Below are 21617 nucleotides of genomic sequence, written 5' to 3' on the forward strand. Positions count from 1 at the left end.
CAGAAGCTTCTTGCAGCAAAGGTTCCCTCTGCACGCGCCGCCACAATGTTCCTCCTGTTAATGCTTTCCCTTCCAATTAAATCTGCAACTGTTAATTATTGTAATTATGAGAGTGAGCTCCGAGCTTTACCACCCCAGCCCCCCACCTCTACCAACCCCTCCCTTGTCGGTGTGCGGAGACGCTACGGGAGCTGTTGTGTTGCTTCAGTAGCGCCTTGTCTCTGCTCCAGTGAAGCCCTGGCAGGGAATTGGATGCGGAGGGGGACTCGGTACACATGACAGGGGTGACGTGAGGGAGATTGCATGGTTCATCTTGGATAACTGGGTGAGCAAGTCACAGCCGTTGGCCACGCCTCCAGTCTAACTCATTAAATGGTGTGTAAAGTACATGCTGGGAATAATTAGCACCAAATAACCTTTTTTTGCTACATTGTTCTTGGGGTATCACACAGCAACAAAAAAAGGTGGAGTATCATCGGCAGGTGTACAATGTAATGATTGAGCCGGTCAAATGAAATGAGGGAGACGATATTCTCCCTGTGATCATTCACTTGCTTTGAAAACGCCACGGTTATTTCCTCCCATTCTTATGGTAATGCAAGACTATATTCTGGCCATGTTTCTTTGAGAGACACTTGCGATGGATCCGAAGTGATGTGTTGAGTATAAGGAGAGCTGAAAAAGAGTGGATGGCAGGCCGGCTGCCTGTTAAGTCACTGCGTGTCTCAACATCCTCTTTGGCCTGCTTCTGTCACAAGCTGTTGTTGGGCCCGGACCTGATCTGCACAGCCACTCCTTGCACTGCACTGTGTAGACCTAGCATAACTTGCAACATCAGGTTCAGGATGCTTGCAGAAACAGTGCTCTTGTTCAGGCGCTTGCAACCTTAGACGCTGGAGTGTTTTTGTAGGCTTAAGCCGTCCTCACCGTGAGATGCTCGGAGAATCAGCACGTCAAGCGCAGTCTTACTCCCGTATAACCTCAGTCCTTATACGCTAGCACAGCTAGCAAAGGATTGTGGCTTTACAGTTTGGAGCTGAATTCTCTTCTATAAAAGACACTGAAGGAAAGAGCAGCTCCTTCGGCTTCAGGCAATGCAGCCTTTTCGTAGATACACTGCAAAATCTAAATGATGGACTGTCAACTCTCTTGCAGAAATGCCACTGCAAAGAATAATCTCTCTGGCAGTGGATCATGGTTGGCGGTATGCTACCAATGCCGTTTCTTTGTTTATGCGTGCATGAAGCCTTCACACGCACACATGTAGACGTGAGCGTATACTCATGCCCACATATCACGCAGGCTGAGAGAAACACACGAATACAGAACACATACACAAACTGCTTCAAGCCTGAATCCTTTCTTTGGGAGCATACAGCAAAATATATGGGATTAATAACGTGAATAGCATTATTTTTTCACCTCTAGCCTTTAAAATAATGCATGCTTGGCTTGCTGTCTGGATGAAGTTTTGCCTGTGTATTTGCCTGGTTATCGGTGTGTACAAGACCTGCTGTGTGACCTGGTTTCATGCAATCTCCATCTTCTAATTAGGCGGCTGCAGAAAGGCTGGAACGAGAGGAGGAGTGATTAGTTGCCTTTGGGTATTTCATAAGTGGCTTTCAGTGCCACATTTGCATTATTTGCTTGGGGTCTGAATAACAAATCAGCCTACCTTTGCAGCAAATTGAGGCTAGCAGCTAAAGACCATCAGTACATGAAATATAAAATGAAAGTGAAGAAAATAAATAATCAAAACATGCTAACACAATACAGGGGGTAAAATGAAATATTCAGACACAATAACTGTCTCTAACGGTCCAAGTTTACCTACAGTACGGGTATTAATATATGCTCTGATTCCTCTATTGAGTTTTCCTATATGTTCATCTTAGATTTGGGAGGCCTGGCTGTATAACACACAAGCGTCTCAGTTATTGCGGCTCATTCTGTGACTAGTAGACCATGTGAACCATGTGAGCCCCATGTTGGAGCCCCATGCTGTATATGTCCTGTAGGGTCAGTCAGTGTGCTGATCTGTAGCGGAGGTCCTGTCCACTCATTTGGCCAGTCTCCCCAACCGCTGCGTGCGGCCGCTACCGCCAGGCCTGGTCAGCCATCACTACACCACTTGGCCGTTTGCCCATTGAGTCTTAAAGGGCAGGAAACAAAGCGGGCAATCCACATATAAACACACATTGCACACCCATGCACGCATGATCACAGCGAGTGACAGTGGCTCTTGTTTACCCAGCCCTCTTACCCTCCCTCACTCTCCTTTCATCCTCTCCCCTCTAGTCTGTCATGTTGTGTGTCACTTCCCACAAATGTCACTGCCACCCTGGGACAGTGATTAATTTTGGTGTGCTTGGCAAAATGTCTTCAAGATGTTTGTTTGGGTTGTCTTTTCCCACCCCCTTCGCACACCCCCGCTTGTCTTGGAGTCGTGGGTCGAGAGTGGCAACCCCACCTCCACCTTCCCCCCTCGCCCTCACTGTCACAGCCGCCTTTTATGGAGGGGGGGTCCATCATCATCCAGAGACAAAGGCTACCTGAAGTGACAGAGATCTTCTTTTCTGACCAGAGCCACTCCCCTCCACCACCTCCATGCTGCTGTCTGTTTAGTGTGTGCTGGTGGTGTATGATGGGAGAAGTCTTGACCTAGCACTGAGGGGCTGTAACACTTCACTGTCAACGCGGCTGATTAGCTTATCACTCACCGCACTGGGAGGAAATACATCATCATTCTAGACAGGGATTCCCCAGTTTAGGGCCCATTCCCTGCCTCCTTTTACTCTGCATTTAATCACCAGACGCTCTGTCCCCTCCAGTATTTCAGCCTCACCTTAGTGGCTTTCAGAGAACTTTCTTCCTTTCAGGTTTAAACTAAAAATCAGAACAGCTACATTATGTTTGTAAAAGCGCTTTTTCGCTAAAATAGGATAGGCTTGAGGCTCTTTCCTGCAGGAATACTGATGTTTTCTGGGTGCAAGAAATGAAAAATGAGCCATCTTCCAAAATGATTCTTTTCAGCTCACTCAACAAAGAAAGTGGAGCACAAAGTGGCAAATGTGCTTTGGCTTCCCCACAGTGCGGTATCAGGTATGGTAATTACTCTGCCATTAACATTGGGAATAGTTAATGTGTATTAATGTGTTAATGGCATGTTAATTACTGTACATGTTAGAGCGAGCCCGCAGGCATTCTCTCAGATTCTTTGTGCCATGTGGATGTAGGCCAAGCTTAAAAAAGCCTTTAAGAACGTCGATGAAAGAGGATCCTTATGTTTCATTTGTCAGAACAAAAGATTTTCAATGGTAATTTGATCCAGCTCCCTGCTTCTAGAGCTGAAAGTCACTGATCCAGGCGCCACGACAAAGGAGATGATATGAAGTCAAAGGAGACGTGGAGCGCGGCAGTAGTGACACTGGCCTCTTTGTGAAATGGATACTCTAAGCCCTCTGTAGTCTCTAGTGTGTTGCTTTGGCAGCGGGTTTTAATAACACGGTGGATTAGAAGCCTTGGATCCTGAGTGCCAAGCCAGAGTTAAAGCTCACCTTGGACGATCCTCAGTTACAGGCTAGATGCCACGGTCCTCCTCCTCCTCCTCCTCCTCCTCCTCCTCCTCCTCCTCCTCCTCCTCCTCTGTGATGCCTTTCTATTCACACTGTCGTCTTCATAGCTTTAAGAGAGATGACCTTTGCAAATATTGACAGAAAATAAATTCTGTTTCGATTAGTTAGCTTTGGGAGACTTTTGCAGATCAATGCAATTAGATGAACAGAGTGTCGATATGTGGCCGGAGCTGTGCAAAGGAGGCACCGGATAGGGGCCGCCCTGCAGGAGGACAGGGTTACTTGTAATAAACAGGATGTTTTGGAAACAATAGTGGAAGTAACAGAGACATAGTGTGTGTTTGTCAAACGCTGTTAAACACACAATTTACCGCAATGCACATTGTGCAAGAAGGAACCTTTTAGCACCTCACAAAAGCATTGAGAAATTGCAACAAAAAAAAGAAATCTCTGGATTTAGCTGCAGAAAAGAACTGCTCTTCCAGTGCATTGTCTGGCATCTGACAGTGCATTCAGTGCAGCAGAATGAGGTGCAGAAGCCCAGAGCCAGCCCTTCCCTCTTCAGCAGGCCACATTAACCCAGCAGGGCTCTGCCTTTATGGCTCTCCTGCTCACACTTCAGTGATGAGAGTAAACAAGCAGCGGGCCAAAGGTCAGCTAAGCCCACAGAATAAAAGAGGGCACAGTGGGGAAAAGAGGTGGGAGGAAAGGAGAGCGGCCCGAGGCAGTGCTCAGATCACTGTCAGGTCTTCAAGCAGGGAATGATGTACGAGACAACAGCCCAGAACCGGAAATGATTATTATATTATAAACAGAGAACAGGGGAGAGTATATGAGAGAAAAGGGCTGCATTGTCTTTATCTGTCAAATTTCTTACTTCCTCGGATCTGATACGGATCGTGAAACCTGTAAAAGATGAAAAGAGCCACCCCTGACTGATAGGGATGGATTAATCACAGTGTCTTCTTTTGTCTCAGCCACAGAGGAGAAATGAGGAACAATCATATAGGCAAGTGCTTTTTCCCCAGCTACTCCACCTGTATTGTTGAATGACAAATGAGGCAGATTAAGGACATGTTACATTATTATAACAATTTCAGGATTTTTTCCCTTTCTTTTACATCATTAAATTCGTTCTGGTAATTAAGTGAGCCGGCATCATTAGAGTTATGTGAAATAACCAGACCATATATAGATTTTTCATTCTTAAGTTCCAATTGCTCGCAGGCTTTACCAAGGTGACACGACTCTCGCACTTTCCCTTTGCACTGAGATTAATCCCACTTTGACTGTGGAGGTGGATTAAAGCTAAACTCGGTGCCCAAACTTGTTTTAATACCCATATCATCAGACAAAAACAGGATAAAGATTTGAGCAGGCAAGCGGCATGGCAGTGCTAGGATGTGACTGTGGCTTTGCAAGTTACTATACAGATTTGTCAACCACACAGCAAATTAAAGATATTATCTCGCTCAAGCCTATTTTGTGGAAGTCGTGTGATGATGCCAAGCTTAGACATTGAATCCCCAATCTTCAGCTGCAACAACAAAGGCTCACAGTCAGATGCATTGCACCTGTTTTTAAAATAGGTTTTTTTTCTGGAGGCTATATGTTTTTATTTTTCTAATTTTAAGTTTTTGTGTGCTTGAGACAGACGTGCCATCCCTGTGTTATGAATGGCCAGCCTTAGCCGCTGTGGAACAAATACACCCTAGTGGACTCCTGCAGGGCCGTCTGCTTCTCAGGGCAGCACAGTAATCATTTTTATCCTGCTGATTTCCCAAATAGAAATGGACATGTATGATAAAAATGTCACGGCCACTCCGCATGTCAGCGGACTAACAGGATTACATGTCACTTTCTAATGTCTCGCTCTGTTTTCCTTTGCCGTGAATGGCCACATTATTGCACACAGGAACTTTGAGGTAATATATGGTAAGAGACTAGTAGCTCTTTATGGCCTGTGATTATTTAGTTTGAATGAAACCGGTGATTTATGCCCATTTAGCTGAAAAGCCCTGTAAATTCCCTCAGCTGCATTTCCCCTGGATATAGAGTGAGTGGAGTGAAAGTGACAACTGGGTTTGGTGTGGATATGTACGCCGCTTCCCAGAGTTATATTTAATATACCTGACATGAAAAACATGCCTACCTACTTACCACCACCCTCAGCACAAAAGAAAGTGCAGCCCGCTGTGCTTGAGTTGAATCAGAGAGTGGGAGTAAATACTGAATTAGGAAAATATGAACTATTGTGGCAGACAAACCACCAGTTATTAGAGCCGACTTGAGATATGTAGCCAGGCATCTGGTCAGTCAACATTTGAGTCATGTGCCATTTGGTTTTCCTTCTGCACAAACTGGAATAGAAACAGTCAAGCCTGTCCAGAACGAGAGCTTTGGGTGGAGTAGCGCAGATGCAGTGTGATGTGGATGAGGGTTAGTGGAGCAGCGGCATATTGTCCACATGGATGGCTTGGCTCTGCAAGCCTGATGGAGCCTTGTCCAGCCTCTCAATGTCTCCAACACAAATAGCCACATTCATCCACTCCTCTCACACCATTACACCGAAAAGACTCAAAGCAAGCCGATCCATAAATAGAGGCAAATTTGTTTTTTTGAGGCACTGCAGTCGAATGAACACCAACACATCTGAAGAGTGGCTACAATATGATGTGTTTCCTAATTAAGTTTTTATTCAGGAATGTGTTTATAAGAATGACAGAAAACAAGAAAAGGATTTTTTCTCTCTCTAGTATTTCCTCCTGTGGATGGTTTGCAGGGTCAGTCGGTCAAAGCGTGGTAAGAGGGCTTCTCTGATTGCATGCCTACTGGCTGACACAATAGAGCCACTAATCTTCTTATTTAGAATCCAATGGCTGGCCATATCTTAATGAAGCTGTAATGAGCTGTTGAAAATCCCTGAATTGCGGGAGGGATTATTGAATTGAAACAACTCTGGTAATCATAACGTTTCGAGTAGCCACTCAGTATTTACTGCCCATTGAGCCACATTTATATCCACTTATTAGAGTGGATTGCTCGAGCTTGTTTTTGTTGTAATTCTGACCCGCAGTGCTCTTTTGTTTGTTTATTCTCTGTAAAGCGTGTCTTTGCGGTTGCATTGCCAGTGATTCAAAGTGTGCATGTATGCTATCTGCTGGGTGATTACGACTTGCTGACAGACCGGCATACAGAAAACCAGAGGAAATATACAGCAGGGTCTGAGAGAGGGAGCAGCATTTATGAATGAGCAGTTAACACAAAATTGAATACCCACTCATGTTGCTGTAAGATTTTTACTTCAACCTCACATTTGTATTACTCGTTAGAATATGTCGAAATCTGGATGGTAAAATAATACCAATTCAAACCTTATAAGCAAATAGAAATGAGGTTCTTTTTTTGAGATCCCAGCATTCCCTGTGTCAAAGACAGAGACACTCACTAGAGGTATAGTTTCTGTTTAGCATCCTTTCGCAGAGTAGAAGTGCCACTTCACCATTGAGCATTTGTCAGTTTATGGATGTTGCTGTCATGTCAGCCTTCCCGTACACACAGTGTGCAGCGCAGTGTGTAAATAAAAGAGAACAGGCAAAGACATGGGCGACAGGAATACAGCACATACACAGGAGGCACCAGTTCATACCTGCAGGGGAACCATCACACTATAACAGACTGCGCGACTACTACGCTCCTAATTGCTTTAAACATTTTGACCCCATTTAATTGTGTCATTTACAATATTTGTTTCATTTTTGCACATCTCATTGTCCCTGAATTGCACTGGTTGACCTTCTGTCTCTGTTTTGTGTGTTGCTACAGGTCTAAGCATCCGTGGTGCCCAGGAGGAAGACCCCCCAGACCCCCAGCTCATGCGTTTAGACAACATGCTGCTGGCTGAGGGCGTGGCGGGACCAGAGAAAGGCGGCGGATCCGCTGCCGCCGCAGCAGCAGCCGCAGCCTCCGGTGGGGCGGCCGACAACTCCATCGAACATTCCGACTACAGAGCCAAACTCACCCAGATCAGACAGATATACCACACGGAGCTGGAGAAATACGAACAGGTGAGGAGGATATGCAATTCTAAGGTTAAAATGTTACCCATAGCCTTTTCAGGATTTAGTTTTCTTCCTTGAAATACCGCACTGCTTCATGTACTGCTTCAAAGAATAGGGAGAATAGCACATTTGTTCCTTTTTCATCAATAATAGGTAAAATAACTATGTGCCAAGTTATTAGAAATGTTGTTTTTCGTTCAAGTGGACCTACAGTATTGAGTTGTACTTTATACTTCACATCACTTCAGAAAAGCCTATCCCTGGCATTAGCTGGAACACTGCAGAGAATATGCTTGATGGGGTTCAATGTTATCTGTATAGAAACAAATTGCAGTATTATTCACTGTGTTGTAGCTGCTTATAGAGATCCAAAGGAGAGCCTGAGTCATCTGTGTTAAAAGAAAGTATGATCAGCTCCTTCACCTAGCACTTTGAGCATACTATTAAACACAAGCATTATGGGTGTGGGGGGGAAGAGAGGGGGGGGGGGAGGGGAGAGAGAGAGAGAGAGAGAGAGAGAGAGAGAGAGAGAAGGTGTAACAGTGATGCCTCAGCAAGCCAGTGAGGTAAATTAGGCTAATTTACTCCGTGCTCTCTGAGAGAGGAGGTGGGTACGTGGGGGCACACAACACTCCGCCTGGAGTAAATGCATCTTTCTTAAGGGTGTTTCCAGGTTTTAATTATCTAAATGTAAATACTTAACGAATTTTACTCAGAGTAATGAGCTAAAGTGTGCACTACGTAAATGAGTTATTCTAATTAATCATGTATGAACTACCGGTTTAACGAAAAGCTGTTTAAATTCGCCTAGCATAAGGGCCAAGCCAAATTGCAAATCTGCGTTTATATTCAAAGATGACTTCACCTATGTCATCAAAGTGAAGCAGACACACCATGTTGAAGCTTTGAACAAAAGCTTGTGTGAAATATATTCGTCTATGAAAAATGTACACGATTTTACAAAATCAGTCAAAGAGCTCTTATAGGTTAACTTCTGGGACGTTTACAGAACTCATGTTGGCTGCACTTTGTGTCTCTGTCACCTGGCAGGCGTGTAACGAATTTACTACCCATGTGATGAACCTGCTGAGGGAACAGTCTCGCACGCGGCCCATCTCTCCCAAAGAGATTGAGCGCATGGTGGGAATCATCCACCGTAAATTCAGCTCCATCCAGATGCAGCTGAAGCAGAGCACCTGTGAGGCTGTCATGATCCTGCGCTCCAGATTCCTTGATGCCAGGTCAGTAGATTGTGTAGTGTTTAAATACATCTATATGTGTGTGTGTGTGTGTGTGTGTGTGTGTGTGTATGTGTGTGTGTGTGTGTGTCTGAGTGAGTATTTATATCTAGAAACTTTTATTGTGTCCGTATGACCCAAATAGGCAAATCAAGTGGAGGAGGTCACTTTTTGGCAAACACAGAAGTTTGTTTTTCTTCCCACTTTTCTGGCACAGCACACAGTAGGAGCCCTACAAAGATGCATGATTTTAATTATGTCCATGGTCCATGCATTATCCATTTTCAAGAAAATCATGGCCCAGCACCTGAGAACAGTTAAGCCCAAATGAAATGGGGGCCGAGTCATGTGTAATGGATGGAGGGGAGGTCATCAGCAGGTGTTGAGGATTACTCTAATCACTAACAGTGTGGTGCATTGTGGGCGCTCTGCGAGGAGCAGCACAAGTCCTGGCCAAACAAGCCAAGTGGAAGCACATTTCGCTTGCCCACTGCCTGTGAGAAGCGCAGTAAACAAGGCAAAATAAGCAAATGCTCAACAACATGATAAGTAGTGCCCTTGGGAGGGAAGGGGACCCAGATCTAGTTAGAGTTTGCTTGTTTCTACTGGAGATCCCCGGGGCTGTGGCACTTCAGGAACAATGCTCAACTGTGCATGCCGTGATTTATATAATGTACCGAGATGCACTCCGACTGGGCTTTGCGCTCCATCACAAAGCCCACCCATCCGCTGCACTAAACTCTACACATTACACGCTTGGACTGGAGATTGGAGACCAACAGACCAAATTAAACATTGTATGTGTTTTGTGACTGCGTGTGTCTGTGTCTGTGTCTGTGTATATGTGTGTGTGTGTGTGTGTGTGTGTGTGTGTGTGTGTGTGTGTGTGTGTGTGTGTGTGTGTGTGTGTGTGTGTGTGTGTGTGTGTGTGTGTGTGTGTGTGTGTGTGTGTGTGTGTGTGTGTGTGTGTGTGTGTGTGTGTGTGTGTGTGTGTGTGTGTGTACTTGTCACTTTATTGGTTAGAGTTGGGTCTTCTGTGTGTTGACGAGACTCTTGGAGCAGGACACGATATTCTGCTCCTGAGGGCCCTTGGAGCCGATTCCTCATTATTTTCACCATTTATGTGTGAGATTGATTGTGCAATTTGTGCGATCCAAATGGATGAGTTAATGCTGGTCCCGCTAATAGGCATCCTCGGCCTTTCTCTGTTCTGCTCCCCACTCAGGCGGAAAAGGCGAAACTTCAGCAAGCAAGCAACGGAAATTTTGAATGAATATTTCTACTCGCACCTCAGCAACCCATACCCGAGCGAGGAGGCTAAAGAAGAGCTGGCCAAGAAGTGCAGCATCACAGTTTCCCAGGTGGGTAGTTCTCATCTAACAGTAGCTGCTGGGTAATCACGGTGGGAAAGGCTAGAGCCTAGAGGGATAGTTACCGTAGGTCACACCACCAAGACACAATGTCCTTAGCTAACCTTGACATTGTGGCTGCCTAATGATGCTTCAGTCAAGGCTGGTCCCAGTCAGTCAGAGCAGGGCCACAGGGAGGGGAGGCCTATATCATCTTGGCCTCAATCAAAGCACTATGCTGTCCTTCCTTACGCTGGGTCCCCTGCCATTTTTCCCTCTCATTCCCATCCACCATGTGTGCTCGCTCTCTGTTGCCTGGTCAGTCACTCAGGTCATAAGCCAGGAAGAAAAAATGGCACCATCCATTACTTTAGGAAAAGCAGTTAAAGTCTGGTGCTTCAAAACACTAGATGATCCTGGCTTTTTATGTGTATGTTTGTGACCTTGCAGGACTCTGCTAATTCACAGTTATATTGAAGACTTTCCCACTTTCTCTTTATATATATATATATAACAGAGCCACCTATAGGGTAAACCTGAAGGCAATATCTCTCACACCCACCCCCCCCCCCCCCCCCAACATCTAGAGTATTATTATCCTGTGCTCTCTTTTTCTGCTATGATTGTGAATATTATCTAGATTTTTTTATACTCTATTGTTCTATGTCGTCCTCATGAGACATATCACAGAAACATGAATCTATAAAATAATCTGCAGTGTTTTTTCTGTGTTGGGAGGGGGTGTTTATTGAGTGTAGTCATGAAGAGTCAGATACTGTAAAAGCCCATTCTTTTTTGCCTTCAGGGGGTGGGAAGCACCATCACAGTATCACAGGTATGTCATAACTTCTCCTGATCCACTGTTTTCATTTTTTGTACTTCCTTTGTTTCTGTATGTAATAGCCTCACAGTTTTCCACTGCACAGAACCTCCCTCCCTCACACTACTGGATCATGCTAATGCTATCATGAATTACAGTAATCCAAGTGTAAATATACATTTCTTTAAAAGAGTGGATGTTCAGCATTTACATCCCACCTTTTAAGTCACACAAGAACACAGACTATTTTTGACTGAGTCATATTTTTTAAGCTACACCCATGTTATCACCATATTATATGTGTACAAATGTCTCACATGAAATCTTACTTTTTGGCTATTGTTTACCACATGATTTATTTACTTTGTTTGTTGTAGAGAGTCGATTAATTGTGTGGTCGTTTGCATCTTCAAACTGCGCTCTGAGGTTATTAACCCCCAGCCTGCTCCGTGATCGCTGTGTGCTTTATAGCAGTTAAAGAAATGGCCACCGACCCTCACAAATGGAGCTCCACTCTGTTTCCTGAGTGCCTCGCGAAAAACATGCCACCGTTCCAGTTCCCATGAGAACAAATCAGTCTATGCAGAAATTAGAGGGCTTTTAAAAATTCACTTGAACTCATCTCAGGCCCCATTAGCAGCATACTCCTCGACCGGTGGAGGCCACGGCAGACATTCTTATTGACTTATTCTTAGTGCTTTGGCTCATTTTAAGTGAGTAACAAAGTCGGAGGCTCGACATGATGCCGAGTACGCCGTAAGTGTGTTATCCCTCACCGTGCCCCGGTCTTTCAGAGGAGCAAACCGCTCGCTGTGGCCACTCTTGAGGGCACTGCTAAGTAATTTTTCAAACACCCACAAAAACCTTTTCTTTTTTTTTTGTAGGCTTTGTTGATTGCACAAGCAGTTCATTATGCATCCTTAATGGTATGCCAATATTAGTCCGCAGCTATGCTCGATACATCATTGCTTACGAAACACCCTGCCTCATTTCAGAAGGGATCATTTAAAATGAAAGTGTTGCATCTTTCCTTAAGGAGCAAAGCCTCTTTACCTCAGGAGATCCCTGCAGTTCAAATCCAGTGTTCAAGTTATATCAAAATGCTGAGGTAATAACTTTGAGCTTAAAAAAAAACATTTCAATGTGTCTGATTTGATTAATCCTGAACACTGATGTACAATGAGTTATTGACATTATCAATATTACTCAAGTGGCTCTTTAAATGCAGGATGCAGTCTTATTCCCTCTGTCACTCTGCGTGCACTGTGCTGGGCTCCTGCGTAAAGGCATCTGATTGGATGTTTCGGGTTCGTGTCAGGGTTTATTGAGGTCATATTTGATATAATGTGCGCGAATGGTTCAACATTTAAGGCAGTTTCCTGTGCAGAGACTCATTGCTCACATTTTTCTTCTGAGTGACACTTTTCAATATTTCAAATCACAGTGAATTTAAAGAAGCCAAGACTTGAGCTCCTATTTATTATTAATGTGGACTGTATAATTGATGGTATCACAGCTAGTGAGACCACCTTTGTATTTGTATGTAAGGCTTAGGGCATTGTAATCTCAGATATATATTGAGATCATGGACACATCATGTGTTGCCTTACATTCACTAGCAGGCAGTATTGACCTGAAATAGGGGGAAATACTTTGAATTATTAACCACAGCTCCACGGCCTCTCCAGTGGGCAGCAGTGAAGGCAACGGTATCGTGTTCTTGCAAGGAGTCTGCATGGTCATTATACAATCGCTGCCTTTGAGGCTGCTGATGTCAGGTTATTCAATCTCACAACCTGGCTCTCACCACACATAGGAGTCAATTGAATGCATGGCCTGCCACAAGATAAAAGGGAATTAGTTCTGTAGATTGGGTTGTGCTCCACACCTTACAGTGTCGTGCATTTGTTCAATATTTAGCTGAACCCGAGAATCACTAAAGCCAGAGTTCAGTGGGCAGGAGAGAAATCTGCGTGTAGAGCGGAGAAAGGTGGTGTAATGTCCACAGGATTTTATTCCAACACTGCCGAGCCTGTCCGGGCTTGTAACACCATATAGCGTGGAACACAGTCATAACACACTATATCATAAAAGACAGATTGAAGTAATCAGAGTTTATGTTTCAACGTTTCCTACCTTATGAAATGATCACAGTTTAATATAAAAGGGTAGAATTAGCATGCATCACTGCTGTATTTGATTTAAAAAAAAAAAAGCAATCCAAAGTCTATCCACCACTTTCAATGTTCAGACTTAATGACACAAATATGTCTTCTTGTGCAAACACCCCAAATGACATTTTAATAAATGTAGTTCTGTGTAATACACTGTTTGCATGAACATTTAGTGAAATTAAATAGACTGATGAGCTTTGGAAAACATTTTCTATGATTTCGAGGGGTTTGTGGGCACTTTGTGAGCTGTCTAAAAGAGCGAGAGTATTGCATCGTCTTTGGCTCTACAATCCACTATAAGCAGGTTAAGTAAAAAGGATGATGGCCAGGGCTTTCATTGCTTCCAATTAAACCTTGCTTGTTAGTTTAACCTCTAGGTAAACCCATCAAACAATTGATGTCAAGGAAACCCTGCCAACAGTCGGCCTCGCCTGAATGGTCATTAATTTTAATTGCCTAGATATTAAAGATTTAGAGCACAGAGACGTGCAGGATAGAAATGATCTGATGTCCTGCAAATCCAGTCAGTTTTAACGCCACAGCATTGGCGGGCTGCTGGGGATATTAAAATTTAAGCGCATGGGTGGAAATTAAATAAAGCGTCATTAGGGGCAGCTGCTCTTTGGCTGGTCCAGCCGTGGGCTGCAGGCCCTGAGAGGGGGCAGCAGCGCAGCGACAAGACACTCTAATTTATAGAACCATTAAAAACAAGCATCATCTCATTATTATTCCACTGTTATTGCAGAGCCGGCCTTCACACATAAGGTTCAGACAACTTTTCAGCGTCTGTCTGATTTTGGGAGTCATCAAAATTCCCAACTTCTCTAAATCTCAATATAACTCAATACTGAATTAATTGATGCTCCTTATGAGTTTCATTTCACTTTGGTAAAATAATGATTTCCTTTTCTTTCTTTTTTTTTTACCAACTATCAGTTTTAAAACTGATAGTTGGTATTTTCTGCTTCACACGTCTGCAGGTGTTTACCCTCCAACTCTTGTTTTTGATAATCACAAACAAATGTCATTTAGCATGCAGACACACACACACACACACAAAAAACACACACGCACACAAAAAACACACACGCACACAAAAAAACAGACACAAAAGTGTTTCATTCCTGCATTAAAGCACTCATACAGTTACCAAGGCCAGTCATTAATAATGGCTGACTTTCTATGAGATTTGATGGTGGTAGGTATGTTTTAATAATAGTTCTCGTAAAATATTTAACACAGACTTAAATGTGTTCAATTTTTCTGTTTATGTGAAGTTTGAAATGTAGTGAGATCAAATAAATTAACTATATTTAATTGTATTTACATAATGTGTCAATCAGCCAGACACTGACCTTGAATCAGTGAGCATCCTTAAGAGGGTGAAATATTAACATTTCATATTTCACCAAGGGAATTGCTAAGATTTGTGTCATATAAGCACTCGTATGATAAATGTATATAATATATCGACTTAAGTGTCTGTGCAAAAGGAGCCCCTTGTGTTTTAGTTTTGTCAGGAGACAGAACCGAGAGCATGTCAGGCTCCCATCCATGAGAAGACACAAGTGGCTCCTGATTATGGCTTAATTAGCTTGTGTACCCGGCGGACATTACTGCAGGGGCTGGGAATTGGGTACTTGATGGACCCAAACGTGACATCTTGAAACAATCACACTGCTCAGTGCACGGTGCTGTGGCTGCTTGACGTCTGACTCCTCTGCTCCTCCTCCTTCTGCTCTACCACACAGGTATCCAACTGGTTTGGCAACAAAAGGATCCGGTACAAGAAAAATATCGGCAAGTTTCAGGAAGAAGCCAACCTGTATGCTGCCAAGACTGCTGTAAATGCAGCACACGCTGCAGCCGCTGCAGTTCAGAACAGCCAGGCCAACTCCCCTACCACACCTAACTCCGGTAGGCATTCCTGCATATAGACAAACAATAAAAAGATCTGCCCTCCACCTCAGCCCTTAACCTGCTGCATACCTGCCTCACTCTCTCATGCACCATTCACACAGACAAGAGTGACAGGCTCTGCTCCCAGCTTGGGGATCACAGTGTCTCCTGTCTATAAGACAGTTGATGCCAAGCAAACTCATGCATAAAGAGAGCGTTCCTGACTTGTGAACCGAGAACACATGTATTTTTGGCAAAAAATAGAAAATGAGAAATTCAGAATAATGCCAGTGGGATTTGTTTTCCCTTGACTTTCTGTCAACTTCCTGTCATTTGTGATGTAATGGTATGTAGTTCCAGTCACTGGCAGTACTTTTTATGCTAAATACAATGACACATAATTGCTGGGAGCATTTCACCTACAGTAATACTGTTATATCAACATGGCATTATACACAGTTCATATTGAATTAGAGACATATAGAAACACAAAGCCTAAGAGTAGGGTATGTGTAGTCCGGTTTAATGAGAAATGTAAATCTGAGTTTGGACAAGGTTGAGCTGCGTCCGGATGTGGTAAGCTTATGAAGTGGTCCCTTTTTCTTGCACCCAGGATTCCAGATGAAAGATGAAGAGTTTCAGCTGGATTCTGCAGAGAGCAAAAACACTCTTTTAACCAACATGTTTACTGGTACTGGTCTTTTCATAAGCTTCTTATTGTCCTTGTCATTTACCATGTGATACCTCCCTGCCAACATTAGATTGGAAGTAGGTGATGTGGAACAATTGGAAGCTTAGGCAACCAACCACATATAGAAATTGCCCCCTCCCCTCTTTGTCGTGTGATTTTCATTTCATTTGTGTCTACTGCATTTGTAAAAAGATCTTCCTCAGTCCCTCTGCATATTGTCCTCTTCTGTTTGTTTCTTTGCAGCCCTTCCTTTCCCTTCTTCATTCTTGTAGTTGCCTGCTTTATGGGAGTCTTTCTTCAGTGTATTTGTCTGCTTGATTTGGGTCTGTGTATGCAGACACGTGCGTGGTGCGTGTGTGCGTTGTTTGTGCCTTCCCTTTATAGCCTTCTCATGTATTCAGCTACTTACATCCTCCCTTTCCAGGTTCTTCAGGTTCTTTTAACCTCCCAAACTCTGGGGACATGTTCTTGAGCATGCAGAGTCTGAATGGGGATTCTTACCAAGGGGCACAAGTCGGAGCCAATGTACAGTCACAGGTAGGATCTACAATCAGGGACAGTTCCTGACTACCAGTGCAGAGAGCTGTCCTTGTCTTGCCTGTGTACTGAGCCATCCACAGTGCAGTCTGAAGCACATTGAAACCAAAATTGAAAATGAGAAAAAATGCTGCACATGTGACGGGCAGTTCAAATTACCACAGCGAGGACTACTATAAAAATCCAATTGATTTAAGTGTTACTGACTAATTTCGCTTTGGATGGAATATTTTGGCAGCCAAAATATAATCCCACCCCACTGCTATCATGCTGCAAATCAATGTCCTGGTTACTTTTCCAATCTCACAAGAAAAGCATTTTGTGAATGTATTTGGCTTTGACTTGAACTCTTGGGTTGGTATTGGGTTTTTGGTATTCTCCTTTTTCTGTCTCCTATATTGCTATCCTCCTGTCTCATCGTGTTATTGTTTGTTGTTGATGTCTTCCATTTTGTAAATTTTAAGCACAACTGACACACAATCACCATGCACACACATATATGATTATTCATGATTTAAGTAAAAATAAAAGCTAATTCAAATCACATATTTTATTTATCTTTTGCATAGCCTCAATAGACCACGTAATGGATTTCAGCATGCTAGTCATGTCAGTGTGCTTTTCATTAGGAAATTAGCAGTGTTACAAATGTGCTGTCTCAGGACTCCCTCTGTGATTTCACACTAGTCAGTATCTGTTGCTTCACTGAGCATGTTTACAGTAAGTGATGACCTGCTTTGAGACACTGCGTTGACCAGATTGTCCACCTTGTCTGTCCCCTCAGGTGGATACCCTGCGCCATGTTATCAGTCAGACGGCAGGATACAATGATGCTCTCGGGAGGAACACCATGTATAGTTCACATGGCTTACATGTAAGTAGAGCTTTCATTGGTTTCATTGCAGGTTGCACAGGTTTTATATTAACCATATTTCACTATGGTACATTATGTATTACACTCAGATACAGAGAGACAAAACGTTTGTCAAATTTCATGACTCCATGAATTCAATAAAACAAATTACACAGCAGTGGAATACATCATTTAATAAATATATTTTAATATTTAGTTTTAATAAAACCAAAAATTAGATTGGGAAAATAAAAAAGGCTTTTTGCGACACTGTTGCATTTAGCTGTTTGGAAATGCTTTGCAGAAATTTCCATAGCCTTATCTTCCTGATAAAATATGAACATGCGATCGCCCGCAGCCCTTCCAGACACGGATTCCCACGGATTCCATCTTCCTTGATGAGGTTTGATATGGCTCCTTTTTGTAAAGCAGTGCACAATCTGAAGCTATCAGAGTAAAGATTAATTTTGTTGATGAGGGAGGATGAAGAGAGAGAGAGAAATAGTATCAGACAGCTCTCTCTCTCTCTCTCTCTCTCTCTCTCTCTCTCTCTCTCTCTCTCTCTCTCTCTCTCTCTCTCTGCACTATATCAGATCTGTATTTGCTCTCTTTATATTGTCATGCCTGTTGGGTGAAATGCACGCATATTCACAATCTAATATTATTTAAATTGTAGGGATCAAAAATCAGGTATTGCATGAACAGCAATGTCGCTTGAAATAAAAATATATATATTTATGTGAAAAAGAATCAACTCATTTTATGTAAACAAATGGTAGGGGCTGTTGCCAGGATTCAATGCTTTTGGTGTCATTTCGGCTTTGCTGAAGCTTTATTGCTATAAGCTCTTTAGATATGTCAACTCCTACCAGGATCAAGCGTTTTTCACTTTCTCACAAGGTTTCTCACTTCCATGCGCAGTGTAGACCTCTGCCTACTGGCTCATAAGAGCTCAGCATGATCCCTACTAAAACAGCAACATGACAGCACTAAGAAACCATGAAGGGAGTGAATGACAAAACATAAAGTAATGTAATATTTTAAATAAGTGAAATGGTTGAAAAAGCTTCTTTTTTTGCAGCAAACCCTGAAGTTCCACATAGATTTATTAGCATAGACTAACCTTTAGGTTTCTTGGTGGTGACGTAGAAGGATCCAGTAAAGGCTAGGTCATGCCTGGAGCAAAGCAAAGTCAGGCTGGCTAAGACTGGCTCTCTTGGAGAGGCCCAGCCCTGTCACTTTCACTCAGCTCCCCCCACCTCAAACCGGCCCGAGCCCTCCCTCTTCTTGACTGACAGGAGAATATGTAGCGACAAGCTGTCGGCCGCTGCTGAAATCTGCTTAGACACTGATTTCAGGGACTACTCCCATTGGTCGGAACACGAGACAAATTTGTTTCCAAGATGCTGATGCACAGACTAATCACACCACATCGTTGTGAAGTGAACATTTTGATATCAGCTAACATGTCAGTGCAACCACACTCTCAGAAGTCTCATTTTCCCCGTGTTGTGTTACATTTTGGGGATGAAAATGTACCAAGCTCATATTGCAGAGAACGTGATTTTAATCTCAAGATTTCCCATTTGTGTCCTAGGCTAATGGGGGGTGGCAAGATGCAACGACTCCGTCTTCTGTAATATCTCCCACAGAAGGACCCGGAAGTGTGCACTCTGATACCTCGAATTGATCCACTTTTATTGCATCTTCGCCTCAAGCTGGGCATGGACTCTTTTCACTGGCTAGACCAACTGCAGAGGATTATACAAAAAACACTTTTCACAACAGTTCAGTTTTTCCTGTACCTTAAAATGACATCGTCCATCATTAACAACAAGTGTTTCCTGATCGTTCAGCGTTTTCTTTATGTCTCCATGAATCAGATGTCATCACCATGCTCTTATTTGTTTGTGGTAGGGGTAAGCACACACATAAACAAACAGAAAACAACACTCAGATTACACTCTGTAAACCTTTAGGATAATTAGCTCCGCTCAACTTAAACTACCGGATGACAGTTGTGCATTTCATGTGACATTTTAAACAGCCATGTGTTTGTTTCTTGATTTAATTACCACTCCCATTTTGATAATTGGGTTCTCATTCAGTTCTTACAATACATAGATTAAAGCAGCTGTTTCTTTGACTGTAATGTGCTCGCAATCTTGTCCAGCAACTCAACAATGCTTCTGTTGACAGCTCAATGGCAGCTTTGTTGTTACTTTCAAGATTTATTTTTGCCTTACAGCCGTATACATTAGTAGAAGGAAATGGTTATTCAAACTCGGGAACATAAAGAAGTATAATTGATTGCTTGACTATAACATGACATCGTTCCATATTTTATAATTTGATGTTTAGTATGTACATATGTAAACATTTTTTTTGTACTCCTTATCAACATATCCCCAACAGTATATCATTCCTTCCTGACACACAGACGCAGGCCCCCCTTACACAGGAATAGTTGTACATAATATAGTATAAGAGTAATTATACATCCCACCAATCAATACACAGCTTTATTACCTCATTGAAATTCATAATAAGACAATAATTTCCAACATTTCTGTAGCTTAGAGTGCTCACTTACTACCTCTAAACAATATCACCACCATATATTATTTTTTCACCCTTATTTAATGTTTTTTTTAGTTACTTTGATGACATCCTGTAACACTGTAAACTCTTCATCCTCTATGTAATCTAATGTATATTTTAATCTTTTAATAAAATGCCGTTGCTGTACCGCAACCTAAAATGACAAAAATAAAAAATGAAAATGATAACATATTAATACGTTGAAAAAGAGTTGGGGAGGGGGGGGGGAGAAGATGTTGCTCTGTGGCTTTTACGAGGGAGTGCGATGAACATTGTTGATAAATTAACACCGAACAGTGAAACTGTTGTAAATATTGAAGGAAAAAAAACATTTTGAATGTTGCTCATCTTGTTACTAAATCATGCGGAAAAAAAGAGGAAAAAAAATCACTATAAAAATGTAATGCATAGAGGTTTCAGTATTCAGAACTGTACATTTCCAGCTCTGTTCAACAGGGTGCAAAACTTCTTTTCTCTCTTTTTTCTATTGTATGTGATTCTGAAACTGAAAAAGTCATGACAAATGATTTGTGGCAGTGATTCTAATGTATTAAAGATGTTTAGTGTTACTTTCTAACCAGACTACACCCTGGACTGAAAAGTCTTCCTTGTGGTAGTTGTGTAATTTCAAACATGAATAAACCTTTTGCTTTCATGACAGCAAGTGGTGCTCCCTTTTGTTAGAGTGAGAGAAGCCTTACACTTCTCTTCAACATTTTCAATTGAAAACAAAGCCTCTGCTTTTGCTAGTTCCTTTGATAAACGTTTGTTTTCAAACAATATTATAATGCTTATTTACATGTGCTTTACTCATTCATTACATTACATTACACTTCGCTTGTTAAACACTTTAATCCAAAGCGATTTACATACTCAATACTGTGGCCAATCCCCCAGGGAGCAACTTGGGGCGAAGTGTCTTGCCCAGGGACACAACAACATGCTGATCCGAAGATCTGCACACTAACTCACTGAGCCACATCCCCATTTATCAAATATAAATCTGCTCTAAACTTTCTAGTAATTTATTCATCCTTTGCATGCAATTGTTCCTGCAAACATAAACGCAGCACAAGGCCTTTACTCCTGTTTATTATAGTGAAGAGTAGGACTCAACCTGCTTTGCAGCTACTGTGGAGCTGATATGGTTAGCGCAATTAACTGAAATGTCAGGCACTTCTAATTCAGGCTATTTTGTCTGTTGTGCAAAGACAGCCTTAAATGGAACATTGGTTAACCATTCCACATGGAGATTGACATCCATTTATTCTCATTTTCTCGAGGCAGAGTTCTTCATTCCTGTCTTCCTTTTGTGCTTGTTGTCCAGTGTTTAATATATATCAGCCATTAACACTCCTAAAACTTTGAATTGTGTAAACAAGTGTTTTTGTACACTACTGCAAAAATAGAACATTCCTGCTCACAATGTGCAGCTAATTTATAACGTATGTGTGTGTGTGCACATTTATTGTTTGTTTTGAGCTCAACATACGAGTGTAGATACACAGGAAAAGGAGAAAGAGATGTAACAGCCTCACATGAGTTTAATTCAAGCGCAGAGCACAGACGGTTTCCCAGGAGAGCACATTTGTCCACTCAACCAGTGCAGAACTTCAATGAACACCTTTCTCTTGAAATCATATCTTTATCCTGATATCACACACCCATGCCACACATGTTCAAATGCATCATAGCGATCTACAATAAAGGAGTAGTGCCTTTGAGGTAAATCAACAAAAATCAACTTTATGGAAACTGCTTTGCATACCACCGTTTTTTTGTCACGGTTATTAAAAATGATTGCATTCTGCTTGAGGGA

General features: G+C 42.5%; 1 protein-coding gene across 10 annotated transcripts in view; it reads left to right on the plus strand.

Moving 5' to 3' along the window:
• pbx3b (pre-B-cell leukemia homeobox 3b) overlaps positions 1-20429 on the plus strand; it is a 57084-nt gene extending 36655 nt beyond the window's left edge. For 2 of the 10 annotated variants that reach the window (XM_063896310.1, XM_063896311.1), the window contains exons 3-11: positions 7401-7642; positions 8687-8877; positions 10100-10235; positions 11029-11058; positions 14969-15134; positions 15730-15807; positions 16232-16344; positions 17129-17218; positions 18795-20429. In XM_063896310.1, the coding sequence (XP_063752380.1) occupies positions 7401-7642; positions 8687-8877; positions 10100-10235; positions 11029-11058; positions 14969-15134; positions 15730-15807; positions 16232-16344; positions 17129-17218; positions 18795-18887 (1139 nt within the window). In that variant the 3' untranslated portion in view covers positions 18888-20429. The remainder of the gene's footprint in view (positions 1-7400; positions 7643-8686; positions 8878-10099; positions 10236-11028; positions 11059-14968; positions 15135-15729; positions 15808-16231; positions 16345-17128; positions 17219-18794) is intronic. The other 8 variants (XM_063896314.1, XM_063896315.1, XM_063896312.1 and 5 more) reach the window with 5 other exon arrangements.
• The last annotated feature ends 1188 nt before the right edge of the window (positions 20430-21617 follow it).

Source organism: Eleginops maclovinus, chromosome 12, assembly GCF_036324505.1.
Source record: "Eleginops maclovinus isolate JMC-PN-2008 ecotype Puerto Natales chromosome 12, JC_Emac_rtc_rv5, whole genome shotgun sequence".
Classification (NCBI taxonomy): Eukaryota; Metazoa; Chordata; class Actinopteri; order Perciformes; family Eleginopidae; genus Eleginops; species Eleginops maclovinus.